Source organism: Anopheles funestus, chromosome 3RL, assembly GCF_943734845.2.
Source record: "Anopheles funestus chromosome 3RL, idAnoFuneDA-416_04, whole genome shotgun sequence".
Classification (NCBI taxonomy): Eukaryota; Metazoa; Arthropoda; class Insecta; order Diptera; family Culicidae; genus Anopheles; species Anopheles funestus.
In genome coordinates this window covers 57,520,262-57,542,900 of record NC_064599.1, presented here as the reverse complement: position 1 = coordinate 57,542,900, position 22,639 = coordinate 57,520,262, and the positions used below count along the sequence as shown (strand labels likewise).

General features: G+C 42.3%; 1 protein-coding gene across 2 annotated transcripts in view; it reads right to left on the bottom strand.

Moving 5' to 3' along the window:
- Positions 1–21,048, bottom strand: part of LOC125770162 (insulin-like growth factor 2 mRNA-binding protein 1) — a 61,259-nt gene extending 40,211 nt beyond the window's left edge. Inside the window, exons 1-2 of one of the 2 annotated variants that reach the window (XM_049439509.1) lie at positions 21,009–21,048; positions 19,718–19,775 (exon numbers count right to left, since the gene is read on the bottom strand). In XM_049439509.1, coding sequence (XP_049295466.1) covers positions 19,718–19,775; positions 21,009–21,033 — 83 coding nt within the window. In that variant the 5' untranslated portion in view covers positions 21,034–21,048. Of the gene's footprint in view, positions 1–136; positions 309–19,717; positions 19,776–21,008 lie in introns of those variants that run through there. The other variant, XM_049439508.1, reaches the window with a different exon arrangement.
- Positions 21,049–22,639: the final 1,591 nt, after the last annotated feature.

The following is a 22,639-nucleotide window of genomic DNA, read 5'->3' as shown; positions in this document are numbered from 1 at the left end:
GCAAACACGGAAATCGACGTTCGGTGCGCTTACAACACAAAACATAACCGTTGCAAGATGGGCCAGAACAACTAACGGGAGTCGTATTTTCGGAAATCGAATCACTCAAACAAAAACCCCATACGCATACACTTACACAGCAAAAGAACACGCGCGCAGATCAAGCGTAGAAGAAGAGCAACGTACGCATGCGGATGAATCGTAACTTTTATCGAAAGAGGCAAAATCTCGGAGTTTCCGTGATTTTCGCAACACACAAGATGAATACACACACTCTTTCTCTCACACTCAACTTCGCTGCTTAGTAGCTGCTTAAGCGCTGTGTGCGGCACTGGATCTAGTGCGTTTAGAAGGAACGGAAACGGACAAAACGAAATCACAAACGGAAGTAGCGAAAATATTAAACAAACAAAAAAAAAACAAAACAAAAAAAAACGATTCGACGACGGGAAACGGCAACGCGCACTCCGCACTTTCCGGTGGCTGGTCCGTGGCTGTCGCTCTTCGCGTGTGCTCTCCGATCGGCTGAACTTTCGAAAATAACTGAACAACTTAAGTTGGACTCTCTGCCAGGCTGTTGTATGAGCGTATACAGGCGAACTTACGCACACGTAGAATCGTCCAACATCATCTTGTGCAATGGACGATCGACGCACACCGGTACAACAAACTCTTCCTGAAGCATGTGGAAGCATTCAGGGTTGACGCACGAGGGATGATGGCCGGGTAACGGGGCAACGCGAGAAGGCAAACATTATATCCCTGGTTCTCTCTTTTTCACCCTTCGCCTTTCCACCCTTCCGCTGTTCCGTGTGCGGCACGCAGTGGAAACGCCAACAAAAAAAAACCGGGTATAAAGGATTGCCGAAAAAAAATCCCCGAAAAATATTCCATACCTCTAGAACACACACAAAACAGACGAATATTATAACGCCATGTCTTGTTCCTGCGCGTACACGGGCGAAGGTTGGAAGAGAAGCAACGCATGTAGAACCGTCCAGCTGTGTGTACACACACGTTCCGCTGTGCCTGTGTGTGTGTGTGTTAAAAAGAGTGAAAAGTATAAGAAAGATAGAATGGCTAACAGGCTCCCTATTTGTGCAATGATAGGAAAAACGAAAGATTGCAGGAAAATCGTTCTGAAATCTGAAGTGCTCACAAACAGAGCCTCCAGCAGAAGATGAACGGACATACAGAGATCACCCTTTGATGTGTGTGCAAATTCACTATGACTCCACTGCCCGAAACGTACGTAGTATGTGCGCCTTCTTATCGCGCACGCACTTTCCATGGATGGACACACGAGGGATGGAAGGCCACACCACCGAGGGACAGAGTACGAAACGTCAAAATTGTGCTGCTGCCAATGCTCCCTTCTACTTGCCATTAGCTCCGAGTCACGCGCGCGTTATGGTCGGAAATCGGGTTCCGCAGAAGATGTAAATAATTAATAATCGAACACGAACCCATCCATACAGTACCCTGGCCAGTGCTCCAAACACGATCCGTGCCAGTGATTGTACCGCGTTTCGAGTCAATGTGTGAATTGTTGGAGCACCATCCCATCTGGAACCATCGGGAATACGTCGGCCATTCATCTGCTGAGATATGTCATTTCCTTCACCGCATGGCGGTTCATTCTCAGCAGGCCACTGATCTTCTCACGCGCGTGAGACATGAGATACTAGGCGAACGTTTCTCATGCGTTTTTCCAAGGTTCATCCTCTCACCGTTCTTGTTGGATGACGGGTTGTGCTGGGTTTGGAAAGTTTTTTTTTATTACTATTAATATTATTACTTTTAATGCACACGATTTCAGCTTTTGTTGAAGAAATATACAAACATACAAATTCTGAAGAAAATGGTCAAATAAAACCATTTTTTTCATTCCATAATATGTGTTCAGTTTGTTCAACATTCTACAACGCATGCGCTCTCCACCTTACTTCTGTTACTTCTGTTTGCTTAACTAATCTTTCGATCGCTTGTATACATGAGCATGAACTCTACTTTTCATTCAGAACAACCGTCGATCCACTCCCAAAAGAATCGTCGATGCGTTAATCCCTAAAACACGACATGTAAATTTGTTGTTTTCGTAACGGTTTGTTTAAAAGAACCGAACGGTGTAAGAATGAAAGATAGAAAATAATAAAACAAAACCACGATAGAAAATAAATTATCAATGACGAAAACGCGAGCCGTGCAAGATACTAATCAGTTGTGCGTCGAGGGTTCGTCGCTTTGATATCGCATGTCTTCTACATATCGCGCAAACACTCACACACCCGTACACGCTGTCAAAATCTCTCCCCCCGAGTGTTGGGGAGCATCGCGGATCAGATGCTCAGCACAGTGACTCACTGAGGCGGCCCATGGCACTCATGATCGAGCGCTTTGATACGCGTGCGCTATGTACTTCGTGTGAGTTCCAATACGAACGCGCGTGGTCCGCACCCGCGTGAGATCTAGTGGAAGATAATGCGAGCGGAACGGTTCATAGAAAGCAAATGGCGGCATGATGAAATGACGCGCCCCAGTTTTGTTGGACGCCTGGTTTATTACCACCCCGGTCGACACAATCTCAGTGTCGACCACGTGTTTTGTTTTTCTATTTCAAGGGGAACAGTATGGACTGGTGGTGCATCGTGGTATCGGTGAAAGTTAGGAAAGCGTAATCAAATCATAATTTGATATAATTATTCAATTAAAACGTCATTTGCCCGCAGGTTAAGGGTGTCGTCTTTTTTTTGTTACAGTGTGAGACAATATTCACAACAAAGACGAATTGATTCGATCTCATGAGAGTAGCGTAAGGAAGGCTACATATTTATTATTAAATTATGTAAAATAACAATATGAAATCTAAATATATAAAAATTAATGCATGTAACTAAAGTGAACTGAACGACGTGTAAAAACGTGTTTCCTTCCTTGAGTCGTATGATTTTTCTTTTTTTCAAACAAACCATTGGTTTTAATATCATTTTTTTGGCTGTATTAAACGTTTTTCTATCCTAGACTCTAATGTCCCTAGCAACTAGAAGCGAATTTACTGAACCGTGCGGCTTAAACACGTTTCTAGCACAAAGAGGCGGAAGGAAGAAGCCAAGAAAAGGACGCGGGAAAAAACACACCAGTGAATCATAAGTTTTTTTTTTTGGTTTTGTCCGCTATATTCAACATCCCGGCACCTAACACAAGCCTAACTGTCGGTGGCGTACGAGTAGAGGGAAAAAGTGTGTTGTTTTTTTGTGGTCTTTTCCAACAAAAAAAGGACCCCTAAAAATGAAAACGAACGTGCGAAAGGACACCCGGCCCTGGGGTTCTTTCTAATCGTTCGTTTTCCTTTTCGCCGACCGAAGAATAGTTTTCTAATACAAGCGGCCTGTTACGCGGTGGAAACATATATCCTGTTTTCGCTTGCAAGGACAAAGGTACAAGATGGTTTCTTTGCACGTGGTTCGTACGTTGATATAGGGCCGCAAACAGTTTGCAATAAACCCTTTTTTTAATTATTTAAAACAGAAAGTTTAAAACTTTGGAACACTTCAGAATACTAAAGTTATTCAAATCAATTTTACGCCTTTGAACAACACAATTTATGCAAAAATTCGACAGAAGAAAAACTCTGAAAACTCACTTAGGTCCAAGTAGAACCATTCGTCATGGAACTATTTTCTATCCTTGTTCTCTTAATTATCATTCATCAATGATTTATGGTCCATCAGCTCCAGCAGACAATCTTGCCGTGCACAAAAACGTGTAATGTTCCCCCTTACAAAATGAATAACATTAAATTATTTTACGGTTTTTGCTCCAAAATATGTGACCGGCAGCAGCTTGTTTTTCTCCAATTTTCCCCAAAAACTGTACACCAGATATCGAATTAATTTTTCCCCACACGTGCCTGTTCACACATACATTCACATAACTATACCACACCACCCCAAGGGATCAATAATATTATGCCCACTCGAATGGATAAACTCCACCTAGGTTTAGGATTGGTACGAATGCGTCTCGTAAGATGCTACGTAACGTACCGAAGCGCGGTTCGTGAGGATGGGATAGGCGAAGAGTCCTTTACCACGTACCCGTTGTACCTTCCCGTTCTACCCTTCAGGCGGAAGTGCGTAAGCGAATATGCAAATCAAGTGTATCGGCAAATGCGTAAATAACCGCCTGCTTCTCCTTTAAGAAAAGAGCGCCTGCCCTGCCCGCACTCCCACACACGACGCTGCTACCAACATGTTGAATAGGTTTCCCTATAAGCATGTTTTCTACATTGACGACAAACAACCTTACGGTGGAGCCGTAGGGTTTTTTGTTTTCGAGCTTTGAAATGTACCATGGTTAAAGGTTTCGTCGGGATGAGAGAAAATAACACTTACATTGGTTTCTTGGCGACGCACATTAATGGGCAATAATTTGTGGAAAGCATAGCCAACCCATTTCGCTATCAACTGAGCAGGAGTGTCCCAATTTTCAACCCAGAAAAAACATACACACTAATAATCCGTATGAACAGACTAAGACATTTCTGCATTGTGCTGCTAGTACACACATTTAAAAAAACGTTTCAATTCCTCACAAAAATTTGTTAAAGATTCTACAGAATATATCACATCCATCCACAAAATATTAAGATATGCAGATTACTAACAGATACAAGACTGGTATATTAAATAATGGTTGGTATATTAATATAAATATAACGTTATCATGATAAGAATTTCCTACAAACATAGTAGGTAGCTGGAAGTGGAACAGAAAAGCTCAATTTCTTTAGGATCTCCAGAAAGTTTTTATAAGAAGAAACCATGAGTTCTATCGCTCCTGGTGATACCGCGAGACGTAAATCACGAGAATTTCCTCTGTATCATCTCAAATCTACAAACTCAGTCTTCAAAATCAGAACACCATTCTACAGAGGGATCTTTAATGATTGATCCACAATAAAAAGCTTTAGTGCATAGTCAATTGTCTTATTCTCTGTCTAATTCAAATCTTGCTTCCTCGGTATAGTATGTTTTCGTAAAACATAAAACATAAACGTTCTTCTTGAGTCTAGAATTTGTTGGATCACGTCGAATTATCACCAACTAATGAAGTAGCTACTAAAGTTGAGGTTACTAAAGTTACGGTTTAAACAAAATTAAAGCAGAAACTAGTAGTAACCAAAAGTTCCAAGGTTTTGGTGCTATAAGATCTTACTTAGATGTTGTTCGCTATATTGAAATCAATAAATTTGAGGTACAACATTTTGTATATTTCTAACCCAGATTACTATTTTCTGAAAAGCTCTGTTATCTTCAATGCTGTTGCATAGGGGAGAGAGCCAGTAAATAAAAAACACCCAAGAGATCCTCTAATATGCTTTAGATGTGTTGTTTTTTTCTTCTAAAAGCAAACAACCACTCAAATACTCAAACAACCTTCTCACTTTGTTTACTTTCCACTGCTACGACGGTAAACGATCCCATTTCGCAGTATCCTTCAATCTTCAAACCCGCTAACTGCTACTGCCATTTGTCCCTTGGGGCGGATATTTTCGCCCAATTACGAAAGATTACTTGCAAAGCTTGATCTCTACTGAATGCGTTTAGCTAACCATCCGTTCGTTGGGCCCAGGAAAGCTTCACAAAACAGTTCGCTCATAGGTACAGGTGCGCCGTGCAACCGAACCTGTACAGAACGTATGCTAAAAGAAGGTGCAACACATACACAACAGCCATCAATCAATTCTCGATTACATAATTGACAGAAGCACCGGCCGAAACACGTCCACATGGCGCTTCCCAAAATTTGTGTGTAACTTCGTATCGAAAAGATCCGATTTCGGTCATAACTTTTGAGCGTTGTGTGGCGCACAAAACACCAAACCAATCTGCCCCGAGGGTGAAGTGTTTTTTTGTTTTGTTTTGTTTAAAGTGCGCTTGTTTTGCTAATCGAATTATCGAACCGGACAGCATTACAGCAGCAATTACACTACCTCCAGCAGGCAAATGAGAGGCGAATGCGTTTGCGGAATTAACTGCATGCAAACATCGCTTCAACCTTGTTTACAAAACTACGCCTGATCGACGTGTACCGATCTAACCTCAATGCAACGGAAGGCGGGAAACTATCGTGAGGATGGAAGCTACGAACTGCTTCAGTGTCCTGTCGTTATCCTCTGCACGCTTAGCTCATTATCAAACAGTCCGACAGTGGTCTCGAACAGTTGGCCAAAGCTGACAGGCGGCAAAGGCAGATTTTGTTGCACCACTAATGCATTCGAGACTGTGCGGTCTTGTGGTCATTCACCGGCATCTCAAGGAATGCCTGCCGGAACCGTACAACAGTGCAAGGTGCAACACACTTCTCCATGGTCGCTAATGAGTGACAGACGGAAGGGTGTACCTTTTTTCTTTCGTTTCGTTTCGGGTGTTTTTGCTAATGATCCTTGCTGACTGGGACGGAGTTCAGCGACCGGAACCGCAACCACGACGGTATGCCGATTGTAACGGAACACTCGGTAAAGCTACTTTTAAGCAAATATCCCGAGAGAACAACACTTAATTACAACTGTACCGCAAAAAAGGTAGCTTTTATAAAGAAATTAATTAATGGACGTTTTTAATGTTTGACAGGCGACGTGTGTTAAAGCTGCTCAACTCCACATAAGAAGACACTTTTGTATCCAAGTCTAAGCGTTTCATAGCTCACTGCTGAACGATTATAATAGTAGGAAATCCGATGAAGGAACGGCTCATGAATATTGATCACAACAAACGAAGAAAAAATCCTTCCCGAGACGATTGGACGATAAACGAAGCAATAAATGTCGTCCGAATGTCGTCAGTTTTAGAAGGACGCTTTGTTGAGATTTTTTCTTCTTCTCCGAACTCACCACACCACAACCATTTATCGCCACCGAGGTTAAGTTGATTTATTAGTACGCAAGTGGTAGTAATATTTACATTCTGCTCGAAACATCCCGAACGAAGTGTTTCGTGTTACTTTAACTGTTCCTAAGGATGCTTAAAGTTACCGAGCATAATAAAACAGCGTAAGGAACACTTTCACCGGTGAGAGAAGCGGACCGGAAAATGGGGAGACGGATGTAAACTCCTTTAAACCTGCTCGGGAGCTCATTTCCCGGTTAAAGTGAGTGTTCAGCTGTGGAATAGGAACATCCTTAACTTTCTTCGCTGGTGCACAGCATTTAAGATTTTTGCCTCTTTTTGCCTGTCATTTTTCATCCTCTTCTCACGTCACATCCGAAATCACTCTCAGAAGATTTTTATTTTTTTGTTCTTTTTCTTTTTCTCTCACAACATCGAACCACTCGAAATGGATTTTCCACGAGGAGTTTCTATGGTTGCCACCTTTACTTAATGGTTATTGCTACTACCGTACGATCAATGCTTGGCTGTGTTAGTGTATATGTGGAGAGAAAGAGAGCGAACGAAAGAGAGGGAAAAAAGTGGAGAAATGGCCGGAAAATCTTAACCGATAATTTTCGTGACATAGCAGAAGGGAAAATTTTGGGAGTAAAGTCCCCAAAAAGTGCAGGATCCTCTTGAAAAGCCAATAACCTCGCTATTTGCTTCTATTGCTTATTCTCTCTTACACACACACCAACTCTCACGCTCTTTCTCCCTCTCTCGCGTGCTGTTTTTCCTTTTCTCTTGCGTACGAACACCAACACAAGGGAACAAGTTTTACGCGCGTGTTTAATCGCGGCGTCCTCGAAGCAATGTCCTTCGAAATTTCACGGCCCGAACCAGGCCGAAACCGGGCCGGACGCTTTCTCTTTCACTCGGCCGTGATACACACACAAACACACACACATAGTCGTCCGCAGCAAAACGCATTCCCGGGTGTTGGTAGGTAAAGAAAGGGGTAGCAGACGTGTGGTTTCTCCACACATCCATTGCCCTGCAACACAGGCCGATGAACTTCGGCCCGGAACGAAATGGAAAACGCGCAATTTCCATGCCAAGATACAGCATGGGACCTCCTCCAGAGGCACCGAGGTGCTCAGTAGTGGATGACCCTTAGTAGCGTGGTTCCCTTTCGTTTTCCAAGTTGAACAACCGCCACGCAAGTTGCAAATCAAGACGCAAGGTAGATTTTGGATTTGGGGAAAAAATGAATAAAACGCTAACCATGGAAAAGTATGGTACCTCTAGCCGCGTTTTACTGGCTATTGATTTCTCATCGGAAATCAGCTCGTCCTAAACGAAAAAAGAAAGCGATCATCTTGAATGATGCGGTTGCACGATGATGCGTCGCAAGAACATCTTGACAGCAAATCGGAAGCAGAAGAGGAAGAAGCAGTAGGAAACAATATGGCGCTCCTTGCGCGTACACACTCTCAAACAAGGCTAGGCTACATGCCCCGGTGTATGACGGTTGGATGACGTCAGGAGAAATAGTTTTCCACCAAAGATACACTTTTCCAGCTCTTCGGGCAGTTTTTTCGTCTTCCGTGTTTTGTGTGCTTTATGATCTGTGATATGATTTTGTGTGGTTCATTTTTTTTCTACCACCCCCTTATGTGTGTGTAATGATACGTTCCGGCCCGGGAAAGGGATCCACACAACAACCTTTAACTTACATGGAGACACACTTGGCCGAATATCCTTCACGAAGCTGTTGCAATATTTTCTTCAAAAATTGTTGATTTCCGTTTCGAAAGTTGGGATAATTTTCTGTTTAAACACGACGGGTGCTCTCACGACTCTGCCACAAAACGAATACCGGAACGCGGAACTTCACTCAATGGTGGAACACACTCAAAAAAAAAAATCCCGATAGTTAAGGGACCGGAACACCTTCACGGAGGGAGTCATACACTTTGCGCGCGATTGTCGTATGTTACACATACGTAGGCACACACACAGACATACGCCCCCGGTGATATGGCACGGGAATGGAAAATCAGGAAATTCGCGCTCGCCTGTAAGTGCGAGTACCAAAACAGAAAACACTAGAAAACAAAGCGATGCAAAGATAAAATAACTCAATAGCACTCCTTTCTACCCGCAAAACACGGCTGTAATCGGGATGTTGTGCTTTTTCTTTTTACGTACACCGTTTGTTGGACGAAAAATTTTGAATTATGTTTTCTCTTCTTTTTTTGCTTAGGGGTGGTTTTGTGTTTTGAGTTCGGTTCGCGTGTTTGCGAGAGCCCCGCGCGTCTAGTTTGTTGCCGAGTGCCGAAGAAACTGGCGGCCATTTTCGGCATCCGTCCGGCGTGTACCTGGGCTACGCGACGCGTCCTGACTCGGGACGATCGGTACTTCGGTGCGCTAGTATGGGTGATACTCTCCACCGTCTCTCACTCAAGCACTCGCTCTCTCTCTCCTTCTCTTTCGCTCTTGCACCCTCACCAACACTAACATTCTATCTACCGGCATTTGTATTCTTTTTCTAATTCACCCCCAAAAAAGCAATACGGAAAAATTAAGTGGATGCGAGGGAAAGCGAGAGTGTACTGATACTATCCCGTGCGCTTTGACCCGATCATCGACCCTTATCGAAGGTTTTGCTCGCATATCCTTATACTGGTGCTGCATGGTGAGTGAGTGTGACTGCTTACAACAAAATGGATAGCAACACAACATACTACACAACAATGGGATGGAAATTGAAGTTTTCTTTTTTAAATAAATCTCGCTGCTTCTCTCACACAATGCTCCGGCTGTGTGTCCCATTGTGGAACTTTATTAAGACCGGGGCACAGTACGCACACACATATTTAGAAGCGTGCCCCGGTACAGGAAATTGTGCGTTCAGTACCCTGTCAGCCCAGAGCAAGCTGAAATAGGACATAACAAAACCCCGAAAAAAGACCTTCGTACAATAGAGTGGCAAGAAAACCCAAAGAAAAAAAAAAACCCTTCTAACGCACACCACTACACACGCAAGCAAGGAAGGTAGGCGCCATGGCAGGACGACCAACACCAATATCGAGAGCGTCCCGCCAAACCCTCGCACGGTTTTGGAAACGGTTCCCTTCACCGAAAGGGACGCCATCATCTCAACACACACACACACACACATACCTAGATCCACCATGAAAGCCAACGAACATGCGCAGTGTGGTGGAAAACAAGAAAAAGGAAAGGAACCACCAAAAGGGGACGACATGTCAGCGAACCGGCCCCGAAACCTTCACCATGAATAGGCAGAAGACCAGGCACAGGCAACGTGCCGGAACGGCTGCACACCAATTCTCAAGGGTCCTTCGCAGGGTCTAAAACCGTCACGAATTTGAAACCACGTCCACCGCACATCGGATGCAACCGGATGACGGATTAGATTTCACCCGAAAGTCGGAATCCCAACAGCATGCAAAGTTTGGAGCAAAAACGATCGTGCAGTGGTGGCTAGAATCTTTTCGGGTCCGGTGCGGCTTATTGTATCTCCACACAACGGGGCTCACAAGATCGAACACAGCAGCGAAACGACAGGAAACCATCACAGGCTTTGAAGCGAGCAGCGTTCCTGTGGGAAGGTTAGTCCCGGCTGGTACCTGCGGGATGTCCCAAAAAACCTTCAAAAACCCACCAAAAAAAAAATGGGATCTCTTCCAGGTGTCCTCCATACCGAAGCCTTATTTGAATGCGAATATCTCGGCGGACTACAATGTGGTACAGTGCCTGAGAACGTTTAATAACTTCGCTTGACGAATGTCTAAACTGGTTGGCAGCTTCACGCAGTTGCGAATCCTTCCATGTCTTCGAAGTCCCAGGCTCACCTGTACCGGTTGATGTCTATGAGGAGAAAGTACACAACTGTACCTTTTCCTTTGAGCGGGCAATACCGTCTTCGATTTCGGTCAACTTTCTTTCACACATACAAACAAAAATTGGCTTCATCTTCCATTCCTCGCCTTTCTTACACACACACACACGCGCGTGTTCTAACGGGGATGAGATTTCGAGTTCTAGGAATAGACCACAGGCGTCTGTTGCTTTCCAGGAAGTCGACCAAAAACACCAATGAACTTGTTGGGTGAAGGTAGCTCTCACCACTTTCTCCAAGTTCATTTTATCCGAAAGAAAATGGGGAGAACAAACAAATCTTTTACGGGATTTTTATTCCACCCCAGAGCGATGACTCAAGCAGCGGATGATTCGTTTAAAATCAAGGAATGTATCCGAATTGTTCATCCGAGAAGTATGACCAAAAGTGCATTCCTTGCGACATGGAAAAGGTGCACAGAGTAAGAGTGATTCATGTATTTTCTTCTTTGCTTGGGTATTTCCACTATACGCCGTGAAGGTATGCAATGTGTGAATCAGCACTTGCGTTGAGATTTTTTGGACAGTTTTTTTCCAAAATGATTTATCTGTGCGATAAGCGTGAAGCTTTTGATCTGTCCGAGGTAGAATGTACAAAAAATGATAGTTTTTTTCAAATATAACTTAACAAGTTCTTTCCAGTAAATAATTTCATAATCTTTACACAAAAACGTCCCTTTACCGATGATCGGTTATATTCATTTCGATGTATCCCTTTCGACATGTTCCCACGTTCTTCTACCTTACACTCGAGAGGAAAAAACTGTAACGACTCATCACTCCACCGAACTACGGTTCTGGACGCCTGTTTCGGGGGCTTGTTTTCTTTTCCCTTTTTTTGATGTTTTACTTGCCATTCCTCGGCGAGACGTTTCGCCCCTTCTGGTTTTCGCGCTTGCAACGCTCAAAGGTGGCGTTTTGCTGTTGAAAAGTGAAACAATACCCATCCCCATCATGTTGCTTCCTTAACCTTGAAATCGTCGATTTTTCAAGATCATCCCCGTCCGTCATGTTCGTTCGCCCCACAGCTTTTTGTTGCTGTTTTGCACGCGTGTTTATTTTCGATTTTGTTTTACTTAATTCCTTCCACTTCCATGCAGTTTTTTTTGGTGCCGTTTTGATAGAAATTTGTAGTTGTTTCCCAGTGGTAATGGTTTTTTTTAATTTCATTTCTTAAAGACTAACATGATGTTTGCAGTTTGTCGAGTAGCACATTAAACCATGTACTTGGCAGTGCAGCGATGGATAGGATGAGTTATGTTTATTTGATTTAAAGGATTTGCTTACTTGCGGCGATGTAAATTTAATACTTTTTTCAAAGATAACATAAAACTTCCTAAAAATAAAAAAACCAAAAAGAAAGAAAACAAGAGAAAAAAAAACAAACAAAGAAAAAAAAACAAAGGAAAAAATAATATCAAATGCATTAATTAAGCATTAAAAAATGATAAGTAAAACTAATGTCAGCGAAACAAAAAAAACTCTTAAAGAAGCAATTAAAATAAACAGTATACAAGATAAAGAACGAACCAAGGAAATACCCAAATACGTTTAGACAACGATCGTTACGATCGATCGGAAGCAATAGAAAACAGCCACACGATGATGAGAATGGTTAATGCAAACCATCACCGAAATTGGCATTGGCCGGATGGTGCATTTTTCTTCTTCCAGAACCCGAACCGACGGAAAGAGTTGTTCCACACGCTGAACTATCTATTAAACACCCAGAAGAAATACGCACCGAAGAAATAAAGTGCAAAACGTATCGAAACCAGCAATAAGCAAAACGTTTCGACTAACAACAATCGAAATTACAACCGACCGGAAGATGCAGTCTGATGCACATTAAGGGGGGGAGGGGGGTTTGGCGCAGGACGATTCCAATGCATCAGAAGAAACTGCAACATCGCACTAGGGACGGTAACATTTGCGTATCGCAACGGCGCTGGCCATTTGTGCCTTGTGTAATAAAAACAAGCTCGCTACCTCTCTATCGAACCACGCATTGGCGGTACGGCAATAGACGACACCAAGGAAGCATGCGAACTTCAAAACTTGAGGGTGCTTCTAATGCACCACCGAAAGCCCTTCTGCAAGACGAGCGTTCCATGCTAAGCAGCAACCGTGTGACGATGGCGAACAAATGGAAATGAAACGAAAACGAACGTTTTTGGTAATGTTTCATTTCTCAACAGTGATCGGTTCCTTGTACGAGTTTATTGGTGGATCATGAGAAATTAAGGGTTAGTTTTTCTTCGCCTATTTTACTAGATTTCAAAGGTTCACCGCAAACAGGTCGGCACGTCACATTCCTTCGAACGACAATCTTTTGAAGGTTCGCCGCTTTTTCTTGTCGATCGGAACGATTGATGTAAAGGCGCCCTATTTTTAGGTTTTGTAAGCAACGGATATTTTCTTATTGTTGTACTACAGGCTTGAAATGATATGACATTTTTACATGTGTAATTTAAAATAGTATTGAAAGTGTACTATTTCTACTTATTACCACATAAATTCAATTTTGGAGAAAAAAATATTGATCATTTGGCTGATAATTTTCATTTCACTTTATAAGTTTTCCCTAACGACATGAGACCCCAATGAAATCTAGTCCTGAAGAATCAAAATATTTTGTAAATTATTTTCTAACACACATCCAAAAGTAACGATTTACTTCTATTGAATGCTGTTAAAGTTTTCACTTATATGAAAATTTATTTTTTACTACGCAAAAAATGTTGTTCTTTCCATAAAAAAGCAAAATAACTCCTTAATATTCGTAAGAGCATAATTAACACGTGCAAAAGTGTGCATCCATTGTACACGAATTCACCCAAAATTTATCACCACCAAAAACCAGTTATTACATACTAATTAAAACGCAAAACCTTTTAAAATAAGACCACCGAAAACAATAGCAAAAATCGTTACGTTGTAAGCACATAAAATTGGCACAAAAATTCAATTAACCAACTCGTGCATGGGCAAAGTAAAAGTGCATCCGAACGAAAATCCGGCAGCCGGTTCTCTGGTACATGTGTGCATAAATCAAGCGAGCGACGATTCACGACGATGCAAAAGTGCATTCCGATGGGTGCCAAAATAAAAAAAAAACCTTTTTTCGTTCGTTCTCTCGTTCAGTTTCCTATTCTTCCCAACTATGTGTCGTTTGATACTAAATGCATTTTATGGAGTTGCTACTTCAACCTGTTTTTTGTATCTGTTTTTTTTTGAAATCGTTAATTCTCCAACTACTCCCGAACGACATTCCAAAACCAATTCACTGACCAAAGCGGCAGAAAATTGTCCTCATCAACGCGGTTTCGGCATCGTCACCAGCAGTCACTGCATCTTTGCGTCGAATCGTCGCAAAACATCCATCCTTTCGCGTTGTGTACAAAATGTAATTGAAATTAGTTCCTGCACTTTGGCACATCGCAGAACGGCGTTCGAAAAGATACACCTCGAAAGTGCAATCAACCCCGTCCGTCATCTGTCGTCCCCGGCGTCACCCTATCGTTGCTGAGGTGCATCCGAAAATGGAACTGAAAAACCCTCGAAAAACCGGCAGACGAACGGTGCAAGGCCAAGGTTTCCAGTGGAAATCAATCCACGGTGAATTTGTTGAAGGGAAAGGGGATCGGAACAACAACAACCAAAAAAAAAAAGGTAGATCAACAAGCAGACAGGCAGACAATGCGCGCAGATGCACTTTTATCGCTTCGGCGCGTGCCCAAAAATAAGGGAAAAAATAAATAAACAAAACTGCAACCAAAAGAAAGAAAAAAAAAAAGAAAACTTCCCCAAAGGCTGCTGGCGAGAATGCGAATAAAAACACGAAAAATTAGCGTAAATAAAACGCCGTCACCGTACGTTCGTTTACTCCGGCCATCCACTGATGTCTTGCCGAGTGGAAAAAAGTGCATTCACCATGCGGTGCATACAGTGCATGTATGCTTTCCTTGTCTTACTTTCGCTAAATTTAAACACTTTATTTCCCCTCCGAAATAAATTGCATCCACCAATACAACCGAAACATTCATCATCAGCATATTGTTCCCGTACGCAATCGGACACATTCGGCCGTTGCATCCTTTTCCCTTGCACTTGCATCCTAGCACACAAACACGCACACACCGTGTAGAAGATCGATCTTTTTGATACTGTGCAGCTATGCAACCCTTTCACCCCCCCCCCCCCCCCTCCCCTCGATTGTTAAATGCATTTGTTGATTTTTCCTCTCATGCCTTCTCTTTCTCTCATTTCTCTCTCTTTATCTTTGTTTTCATAGTGTTTTCTTCTTCTTATTTATCGTGTGTGCAAATCCTTCGATGCACTTCCTTTTTTTTTATTTTGGCTCGTGCGCGAAGGACGCTTAATTAATGCCCATATGTGAGACTTTACACATGTCGGGAGGGGTTTTTTTTATTTGCGACAAAATTTTTCGCCATTCTTTTTCTTGCATGCACGCATGCAGTAAGGAGTTTTTTTATCTTGCATCGTTTCGGTGTGTGTCATCGAGAAAAGGGAATTGACCTGACCGGGAAAGCAACAATCAAGTTGATGGCTTACTTGTGTTGCTTTAAATTATAGTTCAATTTATTTATTGTTTATTAATACGTTTTTCTCTTCTTTCAGATGTAAAATATTAAAAAAAGAACCACCAAGGAAAAAGTATTGGAATTTGCAGTGCAGTGGAAAGAATTTGCTTCATTACTTTATTTCCATTCACGCTTCGCACACATTCCTATGCATTGTAAATGCTAATGTACAATGTAGAACAAATTGTTGCATTAATGCATTAAATGGGAAGTGCGCGTGGCAGCAACCAAAGCACCAACACACGGCACTATTATGCAGACGCTGCAATGAGGCAGCAACTGCATCGGTGCGTATTGAATTACACGCAGTTAAATTGTGTTTCACCCATTCCGTTGCACTGACGAACGCATGTTTCCGCACTTCAAAACAAAAAAAAAACTCCCAATCGTTGGCACGTCCACGTGCGCAGAAGATACAACCGGGCGTACTCCTTTTCTATTGCATTCCGCTTGCATCGAGAGCACGTGCACGCTCGCACCAATGGGCGACCCGTGTTTTGTGAGCGTGAAAGTTGCATAATGCACTTGTAGCGCTTTCTCCAAGGACATCGAGCGTTTTTTTTGGTTTTTTTCTCTTGCACAGGGTTTCCCTTTTTCCACCTCGGGAGATTGGGAGTGTTTAATATTACCCGAGAAATGTTGCAGATTCGCTTGCTAGTGTGCCGGATATCACACTCAGCGCCACCAGCGGACTTTAAATATTGACATCCAATTTGCATAATTTAACGTTGCGTATCTCCTTTGGGATAGAAAAACACTATTAGGGACGGACAAGGTTTTTCTTCTGACGTCTACGATGCGGTCGAAAAATTAAAAAGCGTCGAAGCTGTTTGATGGAGACAGAGAGATATATAGGGTGAGAGAAAGAGAGCAAGAACATAAGGTAGATTGATAAGCTGTTAAATTGCATCTGTTCTTGATGTAGAGGGCCGCTTACTTAGACTTGGTGTGAATAAATTATGGTACAATGGCTATAATTTTTATCAAAATCATATTTGATAACAACAACAAAATGTAATTTAAGAAAAAAGCCTGACACAAAGGAAAAAATGTTTCTCCTTTTCTTTCAAAATGATACATGTGAAACATTACAATGATACATGTAAATGTTATAATAAATCGTATTAATGAATAATCATATGTGTAGCATGTCACGTCGACAAAAGACAGTTTGATGTAAACATTGCATTAAAACGCATCTATTCACATCACGAAAGCCTGCTGCAAGCTTTAAAGACCACCAACTTACACTCCTCGAATCAGCACCACTAATGTCTGTCAATCGATCAAACTCCACGGACCAACTTACACAACGGTCATCCCATGACACGCGACGAGAAGCCGTTGATGAGAGGAAAATAAATACAAACACACACATAATCGAGCAGGGTGCGCGAGGTGAGGTTTGTTTAATTTAAAATTAAAACTAAATTAATGACCAACCGGTGTGGTGCGTCCGGAGACACGCTAGACCGAAGGTCCAAAGAAGAATAACTTCCCTGCAGTACTGGGCTATCAAGAGCCCGATCGAAGATGCTATGGATCACCACGTGCCCACAGAGACGGCACGATAATGATTCGGTACAAATATCGTAAACTTTGTGCGAAATAATTTACCGCGTACCGTCCGGTACCGTCTTCCGGCGTAACTCGTAATACTTCCGAGCAGGTTTTATCATCGTTCTTGCGCGAGTTCTTCGTGCCGGCTTTATCGAGCCGGTACGCGTGGTGTGGCAAACTTCGGGTTTCGGATCACCCCGCACGCGAGCAGATCCATTATCAACACTAACAGGTACTTAAGGATGGTCATAAACGAAGTAATTTACCACGAAAGTACCGGCGACGGCTGGACGCATGCAATGTGGACATCGAAGGGCGTCCAGTCAAAACCGGGACGTGAGGTGGAAAATTGAAAGGAAAACAGATCCAAGCTGTAGGAGATAAAATTCCATCGGATTTATTACAAACGTGCCGGAAGGTTATTGACGTCTCGGTGGGTAGTGGCTAAAAAATTCAAAAATATTTACTACATTACAAGATGGAAGAGGATATTGTAGATGTGGATGGATAAGGATATCTATATTTCCCTAAAATGTATAGTCCAAATTGTAACAAAAAGGATAATTTATGTAACAGATTGTTACACCTTAAACGATCGATCTAAACGCTTCTAATCGCGAAGATCAATAAAAATTAAAAAGCCCTTCCAAACAGCCTCACAGCCAAGTATATACGGTAGTCACGATCATAACTCAACCTCACAATTTAAGAACCGTTTAACGTCCATCCGGCACACTATCAGCAGCACTATAAATCCTGTCAGCTTCAGTGAGCAAAATGCAGAAAAGGAAAAATCCCTCCCAATTGTGTGAAATTTCAGCACAATGCATCTAAATATGGGTGACTCCCTCTAGCTAAAGCGACTCCAGCACGACTAAACACGACCTGTAAGAACTGTCCGAAAAGTCTGTGACGAGGTTGACTGTCTGCTGTCTGTCTGTCTGGCTGTCTGGACAGGACTGATCGAATGTTAGAAGCCCCGCACTAACATCCGTTCATCGTTATCAGACCGGAAAGCGTGCGGACACGATCGGAGGTCCGCCCCAGGGCAAGGCAATAAATTTAGCTCCCATGCTTAGAAAACGGTACCGAACCTAGTAGGGTACTGCCAGGGATCTCCCCTTCCACAGTACAGCACAGTACAGACGGTTGTTGTACCGGCACCTCCAACACACCGAGACATAACCGAACGACAAGCTGATGGGATAATTGGTCTGCTTAGGAACTCCATTTTGCTGCACTCGACAGCGAGAAAAAAAAACAGGGAATTTCCCTTACCCAGACAACAGCAGCTGATTCGAGTGAGTCGGCGTCAGCTGCTTGCTAAGTTGCCCGCGAAATACCGCCAAACGATCGTTCTAAGACGGCGCTCCATTCGATTACAGCGTGTTTGCCAAGGCGAGCAACAAATGGGCGATGAAAGCATGGCAGCGGGCATTTGATTTGTAACTTCAACTCTTGTACAGCAGTGCAAAAAAGGATATAAAAACGATAGAGAATATCGTTTTATGTGTGATGATTAAATAAAACAACCATTTTGGTGTGTAATGTTTGAAAGACTATAAGCTTAGAGAGGTTTATAGTGTAGTGGTTAGAGTGTTGAGCTTTGAACTCTAATATTGGGCATTCAAATCTCTCTATCAACTACATATTTTAGCCCACCATAAATATGCATTTTTCGTTCGCAATTGTATGTGTGATCATAGAAAAAAATATATAAAAAATACAATTAAAGAAATATGCAAATTAATCTGTACGTAATAAATTGTCTTACCACTATCAATGCAGCATAAAAAAATAAACATTTTTGTTTTTGAAATTTTTGGTTTGAAAACAAAATTAGAAAGAAGAATGGACAGATTGCATACAGCAAAACACCGGCGTACACTCCACACACATCCAGTGATGGCAATCAATTTTTTTCGTCTAATCGTTAGCGCATGTTATTCACGATGTACGTGCTTCCAATTTTCGGACCCTCAACGCCGACGTTGATCGTTCGAACCAAAGCAACGAAACTCGCGCACTGTGTTGCACCTGTCCTTATTATGGACCGGCGGAAAACGAAAAAAAAAACAAAGACGAAACAACACAGACACATAAAACGCGAAAGTAACCGTGTGCATGCTCGCGATCCCTTACCGGACGTACCGGTAACACCCGGACCCGGAGCATTAGAAGTCCACGGATAAAAAGAAACACATCGCCAACAAACCCGCCGCAAAAGGATCGTAAAAAAAAACCTTCATCAAATAATGATGCAAAGTGGGAAAGGAGAAGGGGAGGGAAGAGATAAGCAGAGGCATAAAGAGGAATGGAAGTTTCTTTAGCAAAAGTACGCGTTTGGTTATTAGCTAAATTATAACATCAACTTTAGCACACCAGCCACCCAGGACAACCGTGTGTCCGTAAACGCGCGCGTGCTCGCTAATAATTGTGAGCTTATCAAAGTGTTACGATCGTAGCTTTCCATCACATTCGGTAGCGATACAGCGGCGTTTTTCACCGCATTAAAACACGAATGGTAAAGGGCCGCGGTAATGATTTTCCCCGGATTTTAATGATAACTTACATTTGGAGTGTTTCTCTCTATCTTGCTCGCTTCGAAAGGAACTGATCAGTGTCGTAAATGGAGTACGACTGACCTCCACGGTGCAAAGTGCATCGCGCACCCATTGGACATTGGATGATAGTGAAGTAGATTTAAAAAATAAAAACAAACCCACCATTTCCGATGTGATAAAGTTCACTTACCTTAGGTCAGAGTCAGCTGCATAATTTACACCATTAAAAGCGCTGCTGGAGACACCACCTGAAAACAAATGGAAAGCGAAATGGAATAGGCTGTTAGAGACAGAGCTATAACGGACGTTTAGACGAATTAGATGGACAACCGTGAGCAAAGTATTATGCTTTGCCAATTTAAAATAAAAATTAATTATTTTGCCTCACTACTGTACCAGATGTTTATCAGGTGTGGAGAACGATGGTCGACAGTGTTTGAAGGATATAACTCTCATGACAATTAGTGGAGAGCTCTTAATGGAATGGAGAGCAAATAATCTTGCATTTTTGCTTTTCTATCACGATAACAACCACCTAATGTTTTACAACATTTTACATAATTTTATTTTATTTTTAAAAGTAATTGGATATCACAAAATTTTACAAATGAAATATATGTACATAAATATATTATTTGAATATAACTATCAAAGTTGCGAGGGGTTCTATTTGAAGAATATCTGTTGGTCTGAATTATACTTATCCAAGCAAAAAGTGCGTTTGAATGGAATAGATTCACATTAAATTTTCCCTACTGATTCAAAAATTTTAAAATCTTAATTAGAAACTAAAATTTCCAATTACAATAATATTAATTATAATACACAATGGCCAAAGACACGCTTGCGTCCAAACCATTGTGAAAGCAAACGGTTAAATTCATTTCAAACCCCAAACGTGAGCTCATTTCAAAACGCTTCGAAATCGCACTCACTTCTCACTGCTCACAGCTTGTGTGAGTGAATGTGGTGACTTCTGAAGCGTTACGGAACTCACCAACTGCTCACTATATTGGTAACGAATCCAATTGGATTTATGTTGCAAATTGTGCTCTTCTCTTCGGATGAATTTTGAGAGAGAAAAAAGGAGATGAACACAAATCCAAACATACACGCACGCACGCACGCACACATACACTCGATCACGCGGCTACCAATAGTGGGGAGTTTGATGACGAATGTTGAACGTAAAAATGCAGATAGAACTTAAGAAACAAATAACCTGTGACACAATTTCCGAACAACAACATATTACGATGCAATTTGAAGGTTGTATTAAACCACACAATCTGAATGTGGTACATAAAATAGGTTATATTTTTGTATTTTCCAAAACATGCTAACTTTCCATATGGGACGCAGACAGGCAAATTCCACGCATGCAAAAAAAAGGGAACCAAAAGTCCAATCTAACCGTATGAGGCATATGTAATGAAATTAGAGAATTCGGCGGGCGGACAAACATGGGGCACGCACATTACCTGTTGCAAAACTAGGAATATTCATTCTTTCCCCTCTCGTTCGTGCTTTCGTTCTATCCAATCAAACACACACACACACACTCACACACAGACACGCACGCAGACAAGCAGCCACCAAAAAAACGCACCCCCTTTCACGCACGCTTTTGCACTCACACTTTCCCGCTAGCTTAACACACTTCACTTAGTGGTTCACTTTTCTAATCACACACGAAACTCACTGTGGAAGAAAGGCAGGAGAATAAAAACGAGTGACAAAGTAGGCCCTGCCTGTATACACTTGTCTATTGTAGTGCAGAATAACACAAGCTCTACAAACACGGTATATGACACAGCACCTACTGCCAACGGAGGAGATCTTGAATGCGTGTTTGATGAACTTTTTTTTTTTTGGCCGAGATCAGGATAGATAGCTTCTACGTTACGTTACGCTTCACTCTCACACTGTCTTCACTATATACGCTTCTCACAAATAGATACAGGGAGGACATCACACTAGCAAGCGAATTAACTACACGTCATACGCGTGCGATCAGGCCCAGACTACCGATCGATCAAAGCAGACGTATTTTGTTTCTTTTTCGTGAAAAAGAAAAACCCCAAATTGCCAACCACCAACGGTAGTGGGTCGTTCTACTGATTTATCTTTCAGCACACCATTAAACCATCATCATACACACGCACACTGTTCTACACTGAATTCGCACTATGGTAAAGCACGATTTGCATATTCAAAGCAAGTACATGGTATGGATCGGAGTTAAAAGAGATTTTTTTTTGTTCATTTACAAAGTCCTTTATTGGATACGGATCACTTTAGACGATCCCTTCCGCGATCTAATCGAGTGCAAAGTAGAGAGAAGAAGAAAATCCTTTTTCTTTTCTTTCCCCCTCTCCCTCTCTCTCTCTCTCTCTTAGCAAATTTCTTTCTCGATCATGGGGGCAGTACCAGACGACATCGTTACGTGACATCGTCTCATCCAGACGGTAGGGTACAGTAAGTCGAATAACACTAGAGGATAATTGTCACATTTCTTCACCCAGTAACATACTCGATGAACCGATCTAGAAGAATCTTCAAACCATGCCCAAAATCGCTTCAAGTTCTCTGAGTAATTTTTAAGGCAATGAAGTTGAATTGTGTAATTTAGTAAAAAAAAAACTAATGAAAACCAACCAGAATAGGACGCTGTTTGCCGGCTTATGTACGATATCCAATATAACGTGTAGGGATCGAGCCAAGGATCATCCGATCAATAACCGGAACCGGACAACTGTTAAATAACTGGCGCAACAAACAGTCGCCAACGAACAAAAAAGAAAGCAGAAGGCAAACAAACAAAAAAAACAACTCAAAACCAGGAACTAGGTGTCACACAAGCCGCACGCACGGAAAAAACTTCAAGTTGGAGCCCGCGTTGGCACAACGGTTCACAAATAACTTAATACTGGTCCAACACACCAGCGATACAAATACGACGGCACTGCTGGTCGGTGCGTCGGCAATCAAAGCGGTAAATGGGAAGAGGAAATGGAGCTGCCCCCTCCTCCATGCCCCGAGAACGGGTGGACGGGTGACGGGGGAGGGGACACCGGGTGGGTTGGCAACAGGAGCAGAACCGGCGCACACA